General features: G+C 30.6%; 1 protein-coding gene across 2 annotated transcripts in view; it reads left to right on the top strand.

Moving 5' to 3' along the window:
• Nucleotides 1–14,853, top strand: part of LOC108770772 (multidrug resistance-associated protein 4) — a 27,439-nt gene extending 12,586 nt beyond the window's left edge. Inside the window, exons 2-17 of one of the 2 annotated variants that reach the window (XM_018522480.1) lie at nt 581–759; nt 2,049–2,640; nt 3,848–3,958; nt 4,131–4,265; nt 5,432–5,636; nt 6,245–6,467; nt 6,842–7,483; nt 7,810–8,312; nt 8,646–8,930; nt 9,185–9,414; nt 9,876–10,399; nt 11,018–11,248; nt 11,848–12,182; nt 12,617–12,862; nt 13,099–13,401; nt 14,025–14,853. In XM_018522480.1, the coding sequence (XP_018377982.1) occupies nt 2,567–2,640; nt 3,848–3,958; nt 4,131–4,265; nt 5,432–5,636; nt 6,245–6,467; nt 6,842–7,483; nt 7,810–8,312; nt 8,646–8,930; nt 9,185–9,414; nt 9,876–10,399; nt 11,018–11,248; nt 11,848–12,182; nt 12,617–12,862; nt 13,099–13,401; nt 14,025–14,165 (4,188 nt within the window). In that variant the 5' untranslated portion in view covers nt 581–759; nt 2,049–2,566 and the 3' untranslated portion in view covers nt 14,166–14,853. The remainder of the gene's footprint in view (nt 1–580; nt 760–2,048; nt 2,641–3,847; nt 3,959–4,130; nt 4,266–5,431; nt 5,637–6,244; nt 6,468–6,841; nt 7,484–7,809; nt 8,313–8,645; nt 8,931–9,184; nt 9,415–9,875; nt 10,400–11,017; nt 11,249–11,847; nt 12,183–12,616; nt 12,863–13,098; nt 13,402–14,024) is intronic. The other variant, XM_018522481.1, reaches the window with a different exon arrangement.
• The last annotated feature ends 2,531 nt before the right edge of the window (nt 14,854–17,384 follow it).

The raw sequence follows: 17,384 nt of genomic DNA, 5'->3' as shown, positions 1-17,384 counted from the left end.
ATATATATATATATATATATGTAGAAGAGAGAGAGAGAGAGAGAGAGAGAGAGAGAGAGAGAGAGGGAATATTATTTCCTACAGATGCTATATTATTTCTTAAATTTAATTTTCTAATAATCTAATCAACCTTTCAAATATTTTTTAGAATTTTGATTGTGGATATCGGAATGATATAGGATATTGACTTTGATATTGAAATTTCTCAATATTTGTTTTTCTCTCTTTTTCTCTCCAAAGAACTTTTTACTTTAATATTTTCTGTCGCCAATATCCAAATCCTTATTTTTTATTCTAATTTTGAATCTCTTTTAATTTTGAATTTTTAGTAACTTAATTTTAGTTCCTATTTCTTCAATCTTATGTGTAATTTACAAACAAAAAGACATACGGTTGGCGGCTAATTAATGACTAGCGTATCAACTTCGTGATTATGTTAGATAATTATAGCATAACGTTGAGATTGTACGACCTTCTGTGTTATTGGGAAAGTGACACAGCAGGCAAATAAATTGCGTGTAGCCAGATAAGGCGGGGACGGTGGAGGCACGAATGATACAGACTCTCTTTTCAAACGCAGATACCAAACACGTACCCGAAGAGTCATATGGGTCCTGGATCGACAAGTTAATCGTCCTCGTTTCATTAAAGCGGACCTTGTCAATTATCAATGCGCACACGTTTTTTTATCTACTACGGTAACAACAGACGGAATTGCAAAAAGACCATTTTTTACTGGTAAAGGAAGAAAAATACTCAGTAAGTCGTAATTATCTCTTCAAAGTTATAAAAACTTATCTTCAAAGTAATAGTAAAAAAATCAACGGAAACAAATTGTTACTTGAGCATTATTATTTAGATGCAAAATAATTATTATTCAATGATAAAAGTAATTATTATTAATAAAAAATAATGATTATTAGTCGTTATTAACATTTATTTTCTTATTATAAATAATAAAACTGATTATTGTTAATAATATTGTATAATTATGTAATAATAATGATTAATTGTAACATTAAATAGAGGGAGGTCACCGATATCAATATATTATTTTGTTTTGTGTGAGTGGACAATATTTCTTAAATAAGATAAATAAGATAATAATACAAACTAGGAAATTTTTTCAATTAGATATTACAGAGTTTATACAATGTTGCTTTCAATTGTGCAATAATTAACTTTTTCGTAAGATAAGTAAAAACGAGTACTTGTCAACAGGCCTCAAAACTGACGCAGTAGACAGCGATGTCACATTTTTCCATTCTTTTTTTTTATACAAATCATCTATGTAAGATATTTACAGATGAATGTATATATGACTTTTTAGAAACTGTTCACTTCGATAAAACGTTTTTTGTTTAAAATAATGCATACTTACTTTGTCTTGTTTTTGAAGATGCAAACATGTAACGCGAGAGTTTCTTTCTTAAGAGTATTCTCATAAATACGATTGTCTTTAGCTCCAATATTACGTAATACTACAAAGATTAAGTAGCTTATATGGTCTGTTCTAGCTTATATGGTCACAGACAAATGTTCTGATTTATGCCACGCATCAATTTTTTATTTCAAATCGTATTATAAAAAAATAAAAAAAAATATTAATAAAATTGATTTATGAAACTACAAATATATAAAACTATAATATTATCAATAATATAGCCACTATTATTAATATGGATGTGATATTATCAATAATATAGCTACTATTATTTAAATTATACGATTTGCGAAAGAAAATCGTACAAATTTTAATTTTATTTGTAGAATTCGTTTTTAACTGTTTTTGTATAGAAATAACGAGTCACAAATTCATGAATTATGAGTTTTTATTCTCTTTAGTCATCTTAACAGATCATTTTTTATCATTATTATTGAAACGCAATAGTTAGTTTCCAAGAAATAGGGAAGTGTTTTTTTTAAGAGACTTATGTCGGTAGATATCGGTGACTTTTCTCTAATAATGATGATTCTAATATTTCTAATTACAATCATGTAACTGATGTCTGTAACAGATAATAATAATTACTTATAACAATTTCTAGATTCACGGACATCTTGAAAACTACAAGGAGGCACTTGAAAATAGATCTCAAGAAGCGGAAGATGTTTACACAAGTATCGATGACTGATATCTTTCCTGTCTATAAAAAGACTTTATTGAGAATTTGTGATAAGATTTAAGTCTAGTGATCAATCGTGGGAAATAGTGATATTTGCAAATTGCTGATACAACGAGATATGTGAAGTGTTTATTTCATTCTGATTACGATCGCGTGAAGAGATTGTTAATTATACTGGATGGATGGCAATATGAGGATTAAGAGAGGAGATTCATATTGTCGATAATCTCTTATGATATAATCAAAGAGAGGATCTTATAAGATTCTTAAAATAGTGAAGAAATTCTTTCGTTTGTTTGTGAAAAAAAGAGTCATTATTCAATAGCAAACGAAAGCCTTGAAGTGTTAATAATCGTTGATCTAACTTGAATAAATTAATCAATCGTTTTCAACCGTGGAAGTGGCAGCTCGCGGCAAGTTAATGCCGCGTGTAAGGACCGATGGATTCAACGAAAATCAAATCGAAGCCGAATCCGAGGGAGAAGGCGAGCATCGTGTCGGTGTTACTTTGGTGGTGAGTTGCGCAATTTTTCTAGGTCATCATGCTTTCTTCCGAGATTCTCCTTTGTCTTCCATGGAATATGGAGGAGCCCAAGGAACACACAATAATCAAGAAAATGTCAAGATGACTTATTTTGATGCTTAAAGTCAATAAATAGTCAAATTTTGTAACAAAAAATTATCATTTTGACTTTTTCTTTACTTGGTGTCTTTCTTGGCAGTCTTAAGTCTTGGATACTCGAACGTTGCGTAATTGAATATCCAAAGATTTGTTTCAAATCCTTAGATTTACGGATAGCCATAGCTGTATGAAAAGAACTTTTGATGAAACATTTAAAAATTGAGTAGATACAAATCTGAAAATAATTTTGTTTTATCAAAATAATTATGCAGTATGTTGTTAGAATGTCAAAATATTTTGCAGCATTGCTCATCATACTTAAGATTTTTACGTGATTATTTGATGATCGAACGACATTATTTTCAGAATTGTTTCTATTTAAATTTGTAGATAATTTCAACAAAATCGTTCTTTCTGCGTAGATTACGCCAGAAACACATAAAAAAACGCAATAACCTTACGTTCTTTACTGTGATTGGCCGATTCACTTATTGCTTACGTCTTATTGCCTTGCGTTTTTATACGTATCGTGGACATTAGACATCAAAACAGTTAACTAAAGCGCAGGCTCGCAATTGATCACAATTACTTCTGTTATTCTGTATTATCTTACTTCAATCTTTCGCATGCACTCGAAGTTATACAATATACTATATTTAAAAGTTTAGCGATTTGAATAAATATTTAAGCATCTGTAAATATTCTAGTATTTAAAGTTTTTATATTTAACATATTATTTCAACTTTTCAATTCATATTCAATATCTGAATCACAATTATTGCATTAATAACTATTTAAATACAAAACAGTAAAATTGAAGTAACGGGTGATTTTTACTTCAAGGTTGATTTTTTTATCTCAAATTACTTCTTATCTTCACGCAAATTTACCTTGTCTGCAACGTGACATTGCATCTTGTGAAACTAACATAACAAAAGTGCACTGTCATACCATAAAATAATTATGCTATTTTTAATCCCTTAGTTCCGTTTCGACTCTGTCATAGTTTTATCGTTATGTCACCCTATAATATAATCTAGAGGTACTTGATAGCAGTAAGATATCTGATATCTAATTTACACAAATTACGATGAATCAGGTGGACCATTACTTTATTCAAGACAGGATACAAGAAAACTTTAGAAATAGAAGACTTGTTTGATCCTCTGAAAGTCGACAGATCGACGTGTCTCGGAGATCGATTAGAAAAGTAAGTATAGAAATAATCTATAAGAAAAGATGGGAAGAAGAAGAAGAAGAAAGAAAGAAAATGTTTACAGAGTTAATTCTGTTATCAATTTTATATTAATTCTCTTTCTTTTGCGTTGCTCTTTTATAAAAGCATAGGAATTATTATTATTAATGCATTGGCGTACTTGCAGACGATGGAACATCGAGCTGGAAAATTCGAAAAAATGGAAACGCAGTCCGAGTTTGTTAAAAACTATTTTCCGCACATTCTTGTGGGAGTACACTATGCTGGGAATAATACAGATTCTCAACGAATTCGTGATAAGGTAAGATTAAACACTGACCGCTATCGCTCATTTTTATAAATTTTTCGTGCTACATTTTTTTTTCGTAGGAAGTTTTTCTCTTTATTTGGCCGATAATAACGTTGACTTTATTGCAGTAATACGAATTTATTATTGCGGTAAAGTATTGATTTTTCAATTTGTAATTGAAGCTAATTTTCAAGATAAATTGAATAGCTCAATGTTTTAAACTTTAATTTTTTTATGTAAGAAATAATAATGTTTTGTATTGAAAATAATCCAAAAAATTTTTTTTAAATATTTTTTTATATTTGCGTTTGACTAAAAACATAGGACATTGTTTCCGACGTATTATCACTTGCAAACATATTACGTGGAGCGATAACATTTCAAACAAAGTAGAAACGCATTTAAAGGAAGATATTTAAAACGTTAAGAATAACTGTTGTTGTTCTTGCATAAGCATGTAATAATATACTATAAACATATAAATATACTGTATATGTGATAAATAATTGATAATAATAAAAATAGAAATAACAATATAGTAATAATATAACAGAACAGGTAATATAATAGTATAAAAATATAACTAATATAATAATAATATAACACGGATGTGACCAGGAATGTGTTTAGAGAAGAAGACTAAATTAGAGTTGAGAGACTTTTAAATCCTAGAAGACGGGGGAGAATAGTCGAATGATATAGATTATAAACTGTTGGACTTGTTTTGTTTTATATTACTATTTTAATTATTTTAATTATTTACTAGCAAATGAATTATATATATTTAATTTACTTACTGTATTTTTAAAAATTGTAAATAACTGATTCTTCAAACTAAAGAACTTAAATTTATAATAACATTAGTCATCTTGGATTATTAAAAAATCTTTCTATAACATTGATCTCCAATTCTTTCTTTCAAAATTAATTTCTTATAAATACTTAAGCATAGTCCTCGTATATGTAATAATTTTTTTGTAATTATCTTTGTCCTTCTTCCTTCTTTAAGATTTGGTGGGGGAGCCATGGTCCATTTGTCCTTTCCTGGCTACGCTCATGTATAATAATATAATTATTGGATATTATAATTATTATTTAAGATATGAAATTTAGGATAATAATACCCAAATATTGAATATTGACACATGAAGTATTAATGTGCGAAACTCGTTCCGTAGGTTAGGTACGCCATTATTGTTGGGTGGTCTTTTACGCTATTTCCGGAAGGATTCAGTTGAACCATACGAAAATGCCTTGTGGTTTGGAGCTGGTATCTGTATCGCCACCGGCATGAACGTGATAAGCGGCAATCAGACGATCTTTGGCGCTTTCCACGTGGGTGGCAAGGTTCGCGTGGCCGTATGTTCGGTGGTGTACAGAAAGGTTGGTCACTCGGAACAATATAATTGAAAAAATTTGAAAGTGTAATGTATAAAGTGAGAGGAAACAAAAAGTGAACGCAAAAGTCGTGTAAGAAGAGCTCTGTAAGTCTTGCTTTGAACGTTTTTGTTCAGCTCTTCAGAGTAAACGTTTCTTCACCACATGAGAAAGAGGAGAAGAAATGAAATAACTGTACGACAAAAGACTAAATAAATCAGTTTTTTTAAATTCTTTAAATTTCCTAATAAAAAATTCTTTGAATCTTTTAAAAGACTAAACAATATGACCAATTTTGACATACAATGTAACAAAAAATTTGTTCATAAAGTTCTGTTATCAAATCAGTATATTTATAAAAAAAAACATAATCTGGTGGATATAGAAACATTCTAAAAAGATTTTCGTCAATTATTTTAAAGCATTTTAATCTTTCTTCTATAAAATATTTTTTGAAAATATTTTATAAATATTACAATACAAAATATTTATAAATATTCCCTATTGATATAAATATTTGAATATATCGAGTATATTAAATTTCTTACGCGATATAATTTATCAGCATATTGATTTCCAGATTATGTAACGGATATTCTTCTTTTGTTTCGCAGGCTCTGCGTCTGAGCAAAACTGCACTGGGCGAGACAGCACCCGGAAAAGTAGTTAATCTAGTGGCCAATGATGTCAATCGATTCGATCTCGTCTCCATCTTTATTCATCATATGTGGTCGGCACCTCTCTCCGCCCTGATCGTGGCTTATATTCTCTATCAGCAGGTCGGCTATGCTGGCCTCATCGGCATCGCCGCAGTCTTTGTGGTCGTACCAATTCAATGTGAGTTTCGCGTCACTATCAATAAATTTAAATAAAAGCTCTATTCTTAAATCATCACTAAGTAAGAAGCAGCGCCAATTATGATCAAAGTTAGAAGGAGAAATAATTCTATACGTAATTTAATTTCAAATACATCTTACTTCAGATGACTGCGTGCCGATTATTTTCGAACTTGAAACACAATCAAACTGAATAATAATAATCTCATAAATTAAATACGATCGTCGATTCGAAGAACCTTTAAAACTCAATTTTTTTTAATTTATGGAAAATAAATGTAAAATATTGCATTGTAAACCCGGGTAGACTTTTTATGTCATTTTGCAAGCTATTTTGTCGCAGGTGTTCACCAATTCTTACTCTTGGGATTTTAGCTTACACTGGCAAGCTGTCGTCAAAGTTTCGTCTCCAGACTGCCATTAAGACTGACGAGCGGGTCCGGTTGATGGATGAAATCATTTCCGGGGTGCAGGTGATCAAGATGTACGCGTGGGAGAAGCCATTCTGCGCTATGGTGGCGCTGGCGCGTAAGCTCGAACTTCGAGTGGTTACCAAGAGCTCGTATATCCGCGGCATTTATATGACCTTCAATCTCTTCACAACTCGTATGGCACTCTACTGCACCCTCATCGCCATGCTGATGTTCGGCGACAATCTAACTGCCGATAAAGTCTTCGTCGTTTCGTCCTATTTCAACATTCTTGCACACACTATGACTGGCATGTTCGTGCGCGGCTTCGCTGAGCTGGCTGAGTGTATGGTGGCTATACGTAGGCTCCAGAGTTTCCTTATGTTCGACGAGTTCCAGGGTAGCAACGTTGATGTCTCCAAAGCGTCTGCCAGCTACGCCAATTCAGATCTCAAGCGGTTCTCCAAACCGGATCTGCCCTACATTGACGACGATGATGTGGATTCACGTGGAGAGGGTCTGAACGAGAACAACGACCGCAGAAAGCAAAATGGTCTATTGATTGTTGCCAGCGATTTGTTGAAAAACACTGTTAATTTTGTTGGAGGTAAAGAATTTCAGAAAAGCATATAATTTATACTTTATACAAATATATATAAATGATATTATATAAAAATATTCAAAGTATATTTCAAATCTGACATACTTTAGAAGCTAAAAAAAATGGAACTATTTGTTTTAATAAAATAATATTTTTAAGATAAATAAAGTTACAAATTTTTACGATAATCTTTTAAAGATCTTTCTGGAGATATGTATTTTCTAAAATTTTTGTTTAATTTTATGAGACATATTGTATTGCTCGAATATTTCCAGCACTCTTTTAACATATTCTTAAACAGTCTAACTTGAAATGAAACTATTACTATTTAGAAAACAAACAATCCATATACAATATGAACAACTGGGCCATCAATATGATCAACGTTACTGCCAAGTGGGAGGAGAGACAATCGGAGAACACTCTGGAGAATCTGAATCTGGAAATAGAAAAGGGCAAGCTGTACGCGGTGATCGGCATGGTAGGTAGCGGCAAGAGCTCCTTCCTGTCCGCGATTCTCGGAGAGATCAGTCTGACGGAAGGTCAAGTGAAGGTCAACGGCGGCGTCAGCTACGCCAGTCAGGAGGCCTGGGTTTTCGGTGCTACTGTCCGACAGAACATACTCTTCGGACAGTCCTACGAGCGCCAACGGTACCAGAAGGTGATCAAGGCTTGTGCTTTGGTACGTGACTTCAAACAGTTCCCACAGGGTGACCAAACCGTTGTGGGTGAACGAGGTACTTCGCTGTCCGGCGGTCAAAAAGCTAGGATCAATTTGGCCAGAGCTCTGTACAGGCAGTCGGACATTTATTTACTGGACGATCCTTTGAGCGCGGTGAGTGATTATCAAATCAAACGAGTTAATAGAGGAATAATTTACTCTTTCAGGCGTAATGTATTGTATCACTACGTTATTTTCACTGTATGTGAAAAACAACACATTTCATTGGAATCAAATAATTTTATATTTTCTGTATAATTAGTGCGGGATCTTTCTTTTCTTTGATGAACAATAATTCCTGTATAAGACATAATGTTCCTAGAATGTTATATGAATATTATAAAAGGTAAATAATATTCATACCATTTTCTAGGAATATTGTGTGTTTAAGGATGATGCAGGATTTTGATTATGAATTCTGATGAGAGACTTTATTTGAAATTCCAGGTTGACGCACACGTTAGCAAGCATCTGTTTCAAGAATGCATTCAGAGATATCTTACCGGAAAAACAAGAATTTTGGCGACGCATCAGCTGCAATATATAAAGGGAGTGGACGCTATTATATTGCTCGAGCAGGGAAAAATGAAGTATTTTTCGCATTATCAGGATTTATTAGAGTATCGACCCGAATATGGAGTACTCCTGGCAGCAGAGAATGAAGCGATTGATGATTCATCTTTAGAAAAGAACATAAATATACGACGACAATTTTCTTCTTCGAGTAACAGAGTAAGTGCTGCAAATATGTATAAAATTATGAAGAAGAGAGAGAAAAAGAGAGAGAGAGAGGGGTTTGACAAAATATAATTTTTATTTTTTTTATATTGTTTTTATATTGTTTTTAAGGAACAATATAAAAACTGGAATTGATAACTGGAAAGAAAAATTGGAATTGATAACTGATTCTTCATAGTAATAAACAATATCTGAATAACAAAAAGAAATGTACACTAATATTACTGAAGATAAAATTTCTTCAATAGAGTCGAACTCCGGAAGCCAGTAGCGGCGGCACTGATGACGAAGAGGAAGACGAAGATCCTGAAAAATTGAACGACGGTCTTGAGGGAACATCACGTGGCCTGGTTAAGGGTCCTATATTTATCAAGTTCTTCCAAACTGGTGCCAATTTGTGCATTGCTCTTACCGTTCTGTTTCTGTTCATCATTACGCAATTTATCGTCAGTCTCAACGACTACTTTGTGCCTTTCTTGTGAGTATTTGTGTTACCGGAAAACTGTTTAATTGATGAAGGAATCGTTTACTATATAAACAATTATTTATTACATATATTTTTTAGGTAGATTAAAATATTTAAAAACAAAATTCACGAAAATATTTTAAAAATATTTCTATGCTGGCCAGATCATGTCGAAAAATATTTGCAAAAATATTTTAAAAAGATTTGCATGCAAATGTATTCAATAATACATATTGTAAAATTTCTTAAGAATATTTTACTTGAATAATTTACTTGAAAAATAACTTTTAAAAATTATCAGGTTCTGGAATTAATTTTTATGTAGAACTAAAAGCTCAAAGATATAGAACTAAAAATATTCGCATATTTAATATATGAAACGAAAGTGTATGAATCATATTTTTTGCCACTTTAGTTACTTCATTTATCGTTCAATATAATGATATAATTTTTCTTCTCGATTAAACCTCCAGTGCCAATTTTATGGAAACACGAAACTACGAAGCCAAGCACTTTATCCTGAACCAAACGGAAGACGTTTACGTAAACACGACGAACATACATGAACTCAGTGCTATCGAGGATAAATCAGTAATTAATTATATCTACATCTACACTGGCATTGTGCTAGCTATCTTCTTTATCGGGATCACCAGATCGCTAGTCTTTTACAAGACGTGCATGAGGTGCAGCCAGCGCCTACACGATATGATGTTTAGTGCGTTAATTCGTACAGGAATGCGATTTTTTGATACTAATCCAAGCGGCAGGATTCTGAATCGATTCTCCAAAGACATGGGCGCGATCGACGAATTATTACCTAAAGCGATTCTGGATGCTGGTCAGATGAACATGTTGATGTTCGGATCGCTGATAATGACCTGCGTGGTCAATCCTATCTTCTTGGTACCTGTCGTGATTATCGGTGGGATATTTTATTGGATCCGTAAGGTTTATCTCAAGACCAGCAAGAACGTTAAGCGACTGGAGGGAATAGGTATGTCTGCCTTTCTTACGTCTTTTTTATTTTAATCCTCAACATTTATCAAAATGTTAGTTATATACAGGATGTTACGGAATTTTCCGAACAAACTTTAACGATATGGTAAAATAAGTGAGTTAAAATAAGAAAAAAAAAAGTTATATAAATATAAATTCTAAAATGCTTGATTAAAAAGTTATAGCAAAAATATGAAGTGTGTAAGAAACAATTTTACATAAATTTGCATTTAAAAGTGCCCATGTCAATATAAGCTTGACATCAATATAATTTTTGAATTTATTACCTTTTTTGCGAGGAAACCTTCAGGTGCCTGTATGTATATACATGTTATTAAAATGAAAAATCTATTTTATTTTCGTATATTTTTTACTTTTGATATTTTCTTCTCTTGCTTATTTATTCTTAAATTTCATTTTCTCAATTATATTTTTACCTATCCCCATTGACGACTTTCTTAATTATATGAAAATTAAATAACAACATTTCTTTTTATTATTTGATTTTTAGTCATTTGAGAGCCGTTTCTTTATTATTTTTATTAAAGCAAATGTATGGTGCTTTTATTTCACATAAAGATGTATTTCTTGAAGACATGATTCTTTTGTGTTTCAGCACGCTCGCCGGTATTCACTCATTTGAACGCCACGTTGAATGGTTTGACGACCATCAGAGCATATTGCGCTCAGGACATACTGAAACGTGAATTCGACAAGTTGCAAGATGTACACACATCTACCTCTTACATGTATATCGTCACTAGCACAGCATTTGGATTCGCTTTGGACGTGTTCTGTTTTATCTTCACTTCACTCATCACTTTTAGCTTCTTGTTACTCGATCAATGTAAGCATCAGTTTTCCTAGGAACTTCTCCCAATTTTTTTTCGAGTAGTTTTAAATATAAATATAAAAAATAATACAAAATATTTTTTAATGTATTTTTTATGAAAAATATATTAATTTATTAAGAATTATATATTATAAATAATTGCAATATAAAAGTTTCATTTAAGATAGAATTATTATTAGTTTAAAAAAATTTTCTAAATTAATACTAGAATTACTAAATAATTCATATTTAAAAATTAAAAAATATATATCTAAACCGTATAAAAAAATTATACTTTATATAAAATGTACTAATTTATTAAGAAAATTTAGAAAGAATTTTACTTGATAAACACTCAAACATTATTATTCTTTCTAAAAACTTTTAAATTAATATTTACATTATTAAATAATTTAGCTTGTTACAAGATTTGAAGAAAACTTATTTATTATAAAAATTATATTTATTTTGTAAAAATATTAATTTTTTAAAATAAGAATTTGTTAATAACATTGTTAATTAATGAAAAAATATTTAGATTAGATATATATTTTAATAGTATAAAAACTGAATCAACGAAATGAGATGTTATATATATTGGGTATATCTTTCAGCATTTTCCGGTGGCGAAGTCGGTTTGGCCATCACACAGGTAATGGCAATGACTGGATTGATTCAATGGGGGATGCGACAAAGCGCGGAGGTAGCAAACCAGATGATGGCAGTAGAACGCGTACTCGAGTACATTCAGCTTTCGGCAGAACCGAATCTAAGAGACCGGGGAGCGTATGTGAAGAAAAAGGACAAGTATCTAGCGCTGCCGTCCAGTGTCCCCAAAACCTGGCCCGACGAAGGTTGCATCAAGTTTAAGAATGTCTATATGCGTTACGCTGACGAAGATCCACCCGTCCTTAAGGGCTTGAATATAGTGATTTATCCTGGAGAGAAGGTATCGAAATTTTGCGCAAAAAATTTTATAGAAACAAATGAGAAGAAGGAGAGTGGAAAATTTTATTTTAAAAGATAGAAGAATCTTAAATTTTATAGGACTTTCTAGAGATATTTGAAAAAGTTGCTGTGATTTTTTTTAAGATAACTTTTATTAATTATTAAAAAATTACATAAAAAAGGATTAAAAGAGAAAATAAAGCATTTTTTAAATTTTATTTTAATTTATTTGAAGTAGTTTTATCACATATGCAGAATGATGTAAAGAAAGCAAATTATATATAAACAGAGTGTCTTAAGACCGCAAATACGAATACATAATTGAGTAACTAAAACTTTAACGATCTAAGTTGGAAAATTACACACGTTAATATGAAAATATTTGTGAAAAATAATTTAGATGTTTTAAAAATAATAAAATTATTATATATACAGATTGGTATCGTGGGAAGAACAGGCGCCGGAAAATCGTCGCTGATATCAGCATTGTTCCGATTGGCAAAAGTGGAGGGAATCATCGAGATTGACGGCGTGGATACGGGTTCGATAGCTTTGGAGGACTTGCGACGCAAAATATCCATCATCCCTCAGGATCCCGTTTTGTTCTCAGGTACTCTGAGGCGTAATTTAGATCCTTTCGATGAATTTCCCGACACGGATTTATGGGAGGCACTTGAAGAGGTTCGAATGATTCCTAATTTAAAAATAGATCTGTGCTTAATTGGAAACATAACGCTCAAAGGTTTCGACATTTTAACTCCAAAGACCATCTTAAAATCCTAAATTCCAAAGATTGGAAAATTCTGAGTCCCAAAATGACGAACTATCATTAAACTTTAAGTCACATGGTTCTATAATTATTAAATAATTATGAACTTTTTATACTATCTTATAATTCCGTTTGTAACGTATTTCAGGTTGAGCTAAAAGAAGCGGTTATTACTATCGGAAACGGCTTGGAAAGTCGCGTGTTTGACAGAGGAAGCAATTATAGTGTTGGACAGAGACAGTTGGTATGCTTAGCGAGAGCTATCCTGAGAAACAATCGTATATTGATGCTGGACGAGGCAACTGCGAACGTAGATCCACATACCGACGCGTTGATTCAACGGACTATTAGGAAAAAATTCGCAACATGTACGATGCTCACAGTGGCACATCGACTGAATACTATAATGGACAGCGACAAGGTTTTGGTGATGGATAAGGGTCGTATGGCTGTAAGTATAGCTTCGTTAATTTCTCCAATTTTTACGATAATTTAGAAGCTTGCTTGGATCCTCAAAGTATCAAAATCTTAAAATTTTAAGATTCGAACATTTGAGAATAATATTTTGGAGTTTAAAGAAACCTTTATTTTAAAAAATCTTTTAACATTATTTTTTTTTTATTTTCTGTTAACAACTTGAAAATATTTTATTTCAGAAAATGAACAAATCTATTGATCCCAGTAAACGATTAAAAAATGTTTAATATAATTTGTCAAAATTTCTGTATAAATATTATAATTTTGTAGAAAAATTCTTAGATTTTTTATACGAATTAGAATAGTTTTACGAGAAAAATATTTTTTAAAAATATTCATCTCTTTTTTAAAATTCTTTATATGTATAAATTCTAAAATAGTCTAACAATATTCTATAATTTCCGAAGAAAAATATAACAAGTTTAAAATATTAAAAAAAAATATCATAAATTAAAAATATGAAAAATGCTGAATTTTTAGAATTTTTTTATTAAGACGTATCACGTATATATGCAGAATTGCGATTTATATTTAATATCAACAAAATAACGATAATTTAATTATCAAATCGTAATTCCGATGCCTATTGTTTTGCAGGAATACGATCATCCTCACATATTACTGAAAAACAGTTATAATCAGTTTACTTCGTTAGTAAAGGAGACTGGCCCAGGTATGTACGATCAACTGGTCAAGGTGGCGAAGCAGGCTTATGTAGACAAGTATGGAGAAACGTGACGAAGTGTTAATGAATTCTGATATATTTTTTCGTTAGCTAAATTTTTCAAGATGAAAGCTGATTACTTAACGTGCCCAGTATACTTATAACGTAGACAATATATAGAGCATACAGAATGGCGCATGTAAACAAATGTCTGTACATTTCTACAAGACCAAAGAACACATTGTATATGTTTCTTCGCGACGTCATGATACTTTCGTTAAGTATCATAACGTTGTGATGCAGAGCGTGGCATGCGTCTACAAAATTATATTTTTGTATCGTTTTTAATAAGATTACAGGGAAAGCATTCCCTTGCCGTAATATCTAGTGCAAGTTTCTGCCACGAGTTAAGTCTCGTAACATTGTTATATTTTTCTACCGTACTACTACAGAAATTACGAATATACTTAATTCTTGTGATAAAGCGAACACGTACTTCATCAATCAAGAATGAACTGAGCCAGTGAGATGAAGCGTGATTTAGCATAAACATGAAATTGTATGTAAGATAATATTCACGCACACACAGTAACTTGCTGTGATCTCTACCAATATCCATCATACGTGCTCCGAGCCGCAAAAGATCTTATAAGAGTCATAAATGATCTGGGAGAAATTAAAATTGCAATACAATCTTTATTAAGTAAATTTTATAAAAAATAAATTGAAATTATATATGAGTCTGAGAGAGGTGTAGTACATATATAACGTCAATTTATATTCTTTTATTTATATGTATAAATTATATATTATATATACATATATTAATTAATTATATATAATTATAAATATTATATGTATAAACTTTTTCAGTTTATCTTAGGTATTTTATATGTATACTTTTAAATGCGTAATGATCTGTTTTCAGAATTACATCGTTTACAATTGTTATCCCCAACTTTTTTTAATGAGGATCTCATAATGGCTCTAAGATTTGTATTATATGATGGACAATGTTCGAACAAATACTCCAATTCAGCTCAAATACTTAAACGATTATTTGAGCTTTACTTATTATACTTGATTTTTGTTATAATGCAGGTTCAACATAAATGCAGAAACGAATTCAATACTTTTGTCTACTGCATTTATCGATGCAACTATATTATTTGTTAAGATGAAAGTATATAGAATATATATCGCTCACCATTTGCTACATCAATACAACTTAAAAAATGTCATTTTGAAGTTGCTTACAGAAAAATAACGGAAATATAAAAAAACGAATTTATTAAAAAAAAAAAAATACTTTTACTCTACAATAAAATTATCAAAATTGCATTTCAAAATTTCAATGATTTAAAACATTGAAACCCTCACATTTTTTTAGTTGTGTTCCTGTTGTAGCAAATAAGAAATATATATCTCATAGTAGGTATTTTGAAGTAAATATAGTACGTGATATATAGTGTACGTATAGTATATACTGTCACATAAGATATAGAATATATTATGTAAGTAATATAGCACACGTTTCTTGCTAATAATTAATTTTATTAGTATTGGTATTTTTATCATTATATAATATAACATTAAAGTATATTATATATTAATTATCTCGAATAATGTTAGAATAGCATACATATATACCTCGATATATTATATGAACTTATAGAATTATATTCGATTCGAGGTAAGCTTCACGTGAATATTTACGAATATATATTTTTGTAAACGATAACTTTTACATATTCGATAGAATTAGTTTTGGAATCATCTTTACAAAGCTACTTCATGCTTAGAACTTTCGCCACCTTTTTGCGTCAATTATTTTTGTCAATTATACACATTCTTGCTCTGTACTATAAAACATTTACGACACAGTTGTACAGTGAATTGTAAAAATTATGTATAGTAACTTTAAGATGAAAAAGTATGCGCATACGTGATCGCACCGTATGAAATGTCGTATGTAAACAATTAACCAAAGTACAACGAAATATATAGAAAGGAATAAATTATAAAACATGAGTTCTTTTTTATCAAATCTTTAAATTCCTAAGTAACACTGCTGCTTTATCTTTTTTCGATGTACTAATTCTATTATATTGTCACATTTTTGCGATAAATTTTCTGTATTTAAGAAGATAATTTTATTAGATTTAACAGGAAATTTTAATTACATTTATTTATTTTATAACATAAAATTAATAATATTATTATTTTTTAATTAATTTTGCATTTTAAACTTAAGATTTAATTATAAAATAATATATATTATTAAGTTAATTATAAAATAATAATGTTATTGATTTTTTATGTTATAAAATAATAAATGTTATTAAAATTTGCTGTTAAATCTAATAAAATTATTTTCTTAAAAATTAAATTACAGAAAATTTATTAGTTTTTTTAAGAAATTACAAAATTTATAATGCATCACAAGTGAGTGAATATGCTATTCTCAGTAATGTTCACATTCAATTTTGCGATAGCGAATATTACGTCAAAAGCATTGCTCTTGCAGTGTATTACTAATTTTATAATTTTAAAAACTAATTTTAAATATTTTAAAACAATTAATTATAAATAGTTAACAATGGACTTCTCGATATTCAAACAACAAAAATTGACATAAAGGGCTATAAGGAGTCAGAGCGGAAGACAGTGAGCAAAAATTTTCTAATAATTAAAATTCTACAATATTTTGATTTTATTGATCATTTAAATCAAACGAATAAACATGTAAGAACTTAGGTTTCAGCAAGATTTGAGCCATCCTCAGTGCATAAAGTATAAACTAAAGTAAAACCGCATTAGAACGCATGTAAAAAATACAGACCAATTGTGTTACCGCTGTATTACTTAATCTTCTAAGGTCCAGTTTCACAATTCACGGTTAACTCTTAACCGAGGTTCAACTTATTCATTGTCTCTTTTCAATTCTAGAATTGGAAAGAGATGAGAAATTAGTTGAACCTCGGTTAAGAGTTAACCGTGAGTTGTGGAACTGGGCTTAAGGTCTTCCTGCTGCAATGACTGGAATGTTAAAACAATGTCCTTGCTTTTGCATCCAAATAGTTTCTCGACCATATGTACATATGTTTTAACATTCCAGTTATTGCGTCATTGCAGCAGAAAGGTCTTAGAAGATTAAATAATGCGGCGGTAACACAATTATCTATTAATATTTTTTATATACATTCTAATGCGGTTTTACTTTAGTTTGTACTTTATGCGCTGAGGATGGCTCAATTTTGAGCTGAAACGTACGTTCTAATATATATGTTCAT

The sequence above is a fragment of the Trachymyrmex cornetzi genome, unplaced genomic scaffold (genome assembly GCF_001594075.2).
Source record: "Trachymyrmex cornetzi isolate Tcor2-1 unplaced genomic scaffold, Tcor1.1 scaffold133, whole genome shotgun sequence".
Taxonomy (NCBI): Eukaryota; Metazoa; Arthropoda; class Insecta; order Hymenoptera; family Formicidae; genus Trachymyrmex; species Trachymyrmex cornetzi.
Note: the sequence above shows the minus strand (reverse complement) of the source record. Positions and strands in the feature narration are given on the sequence as shown.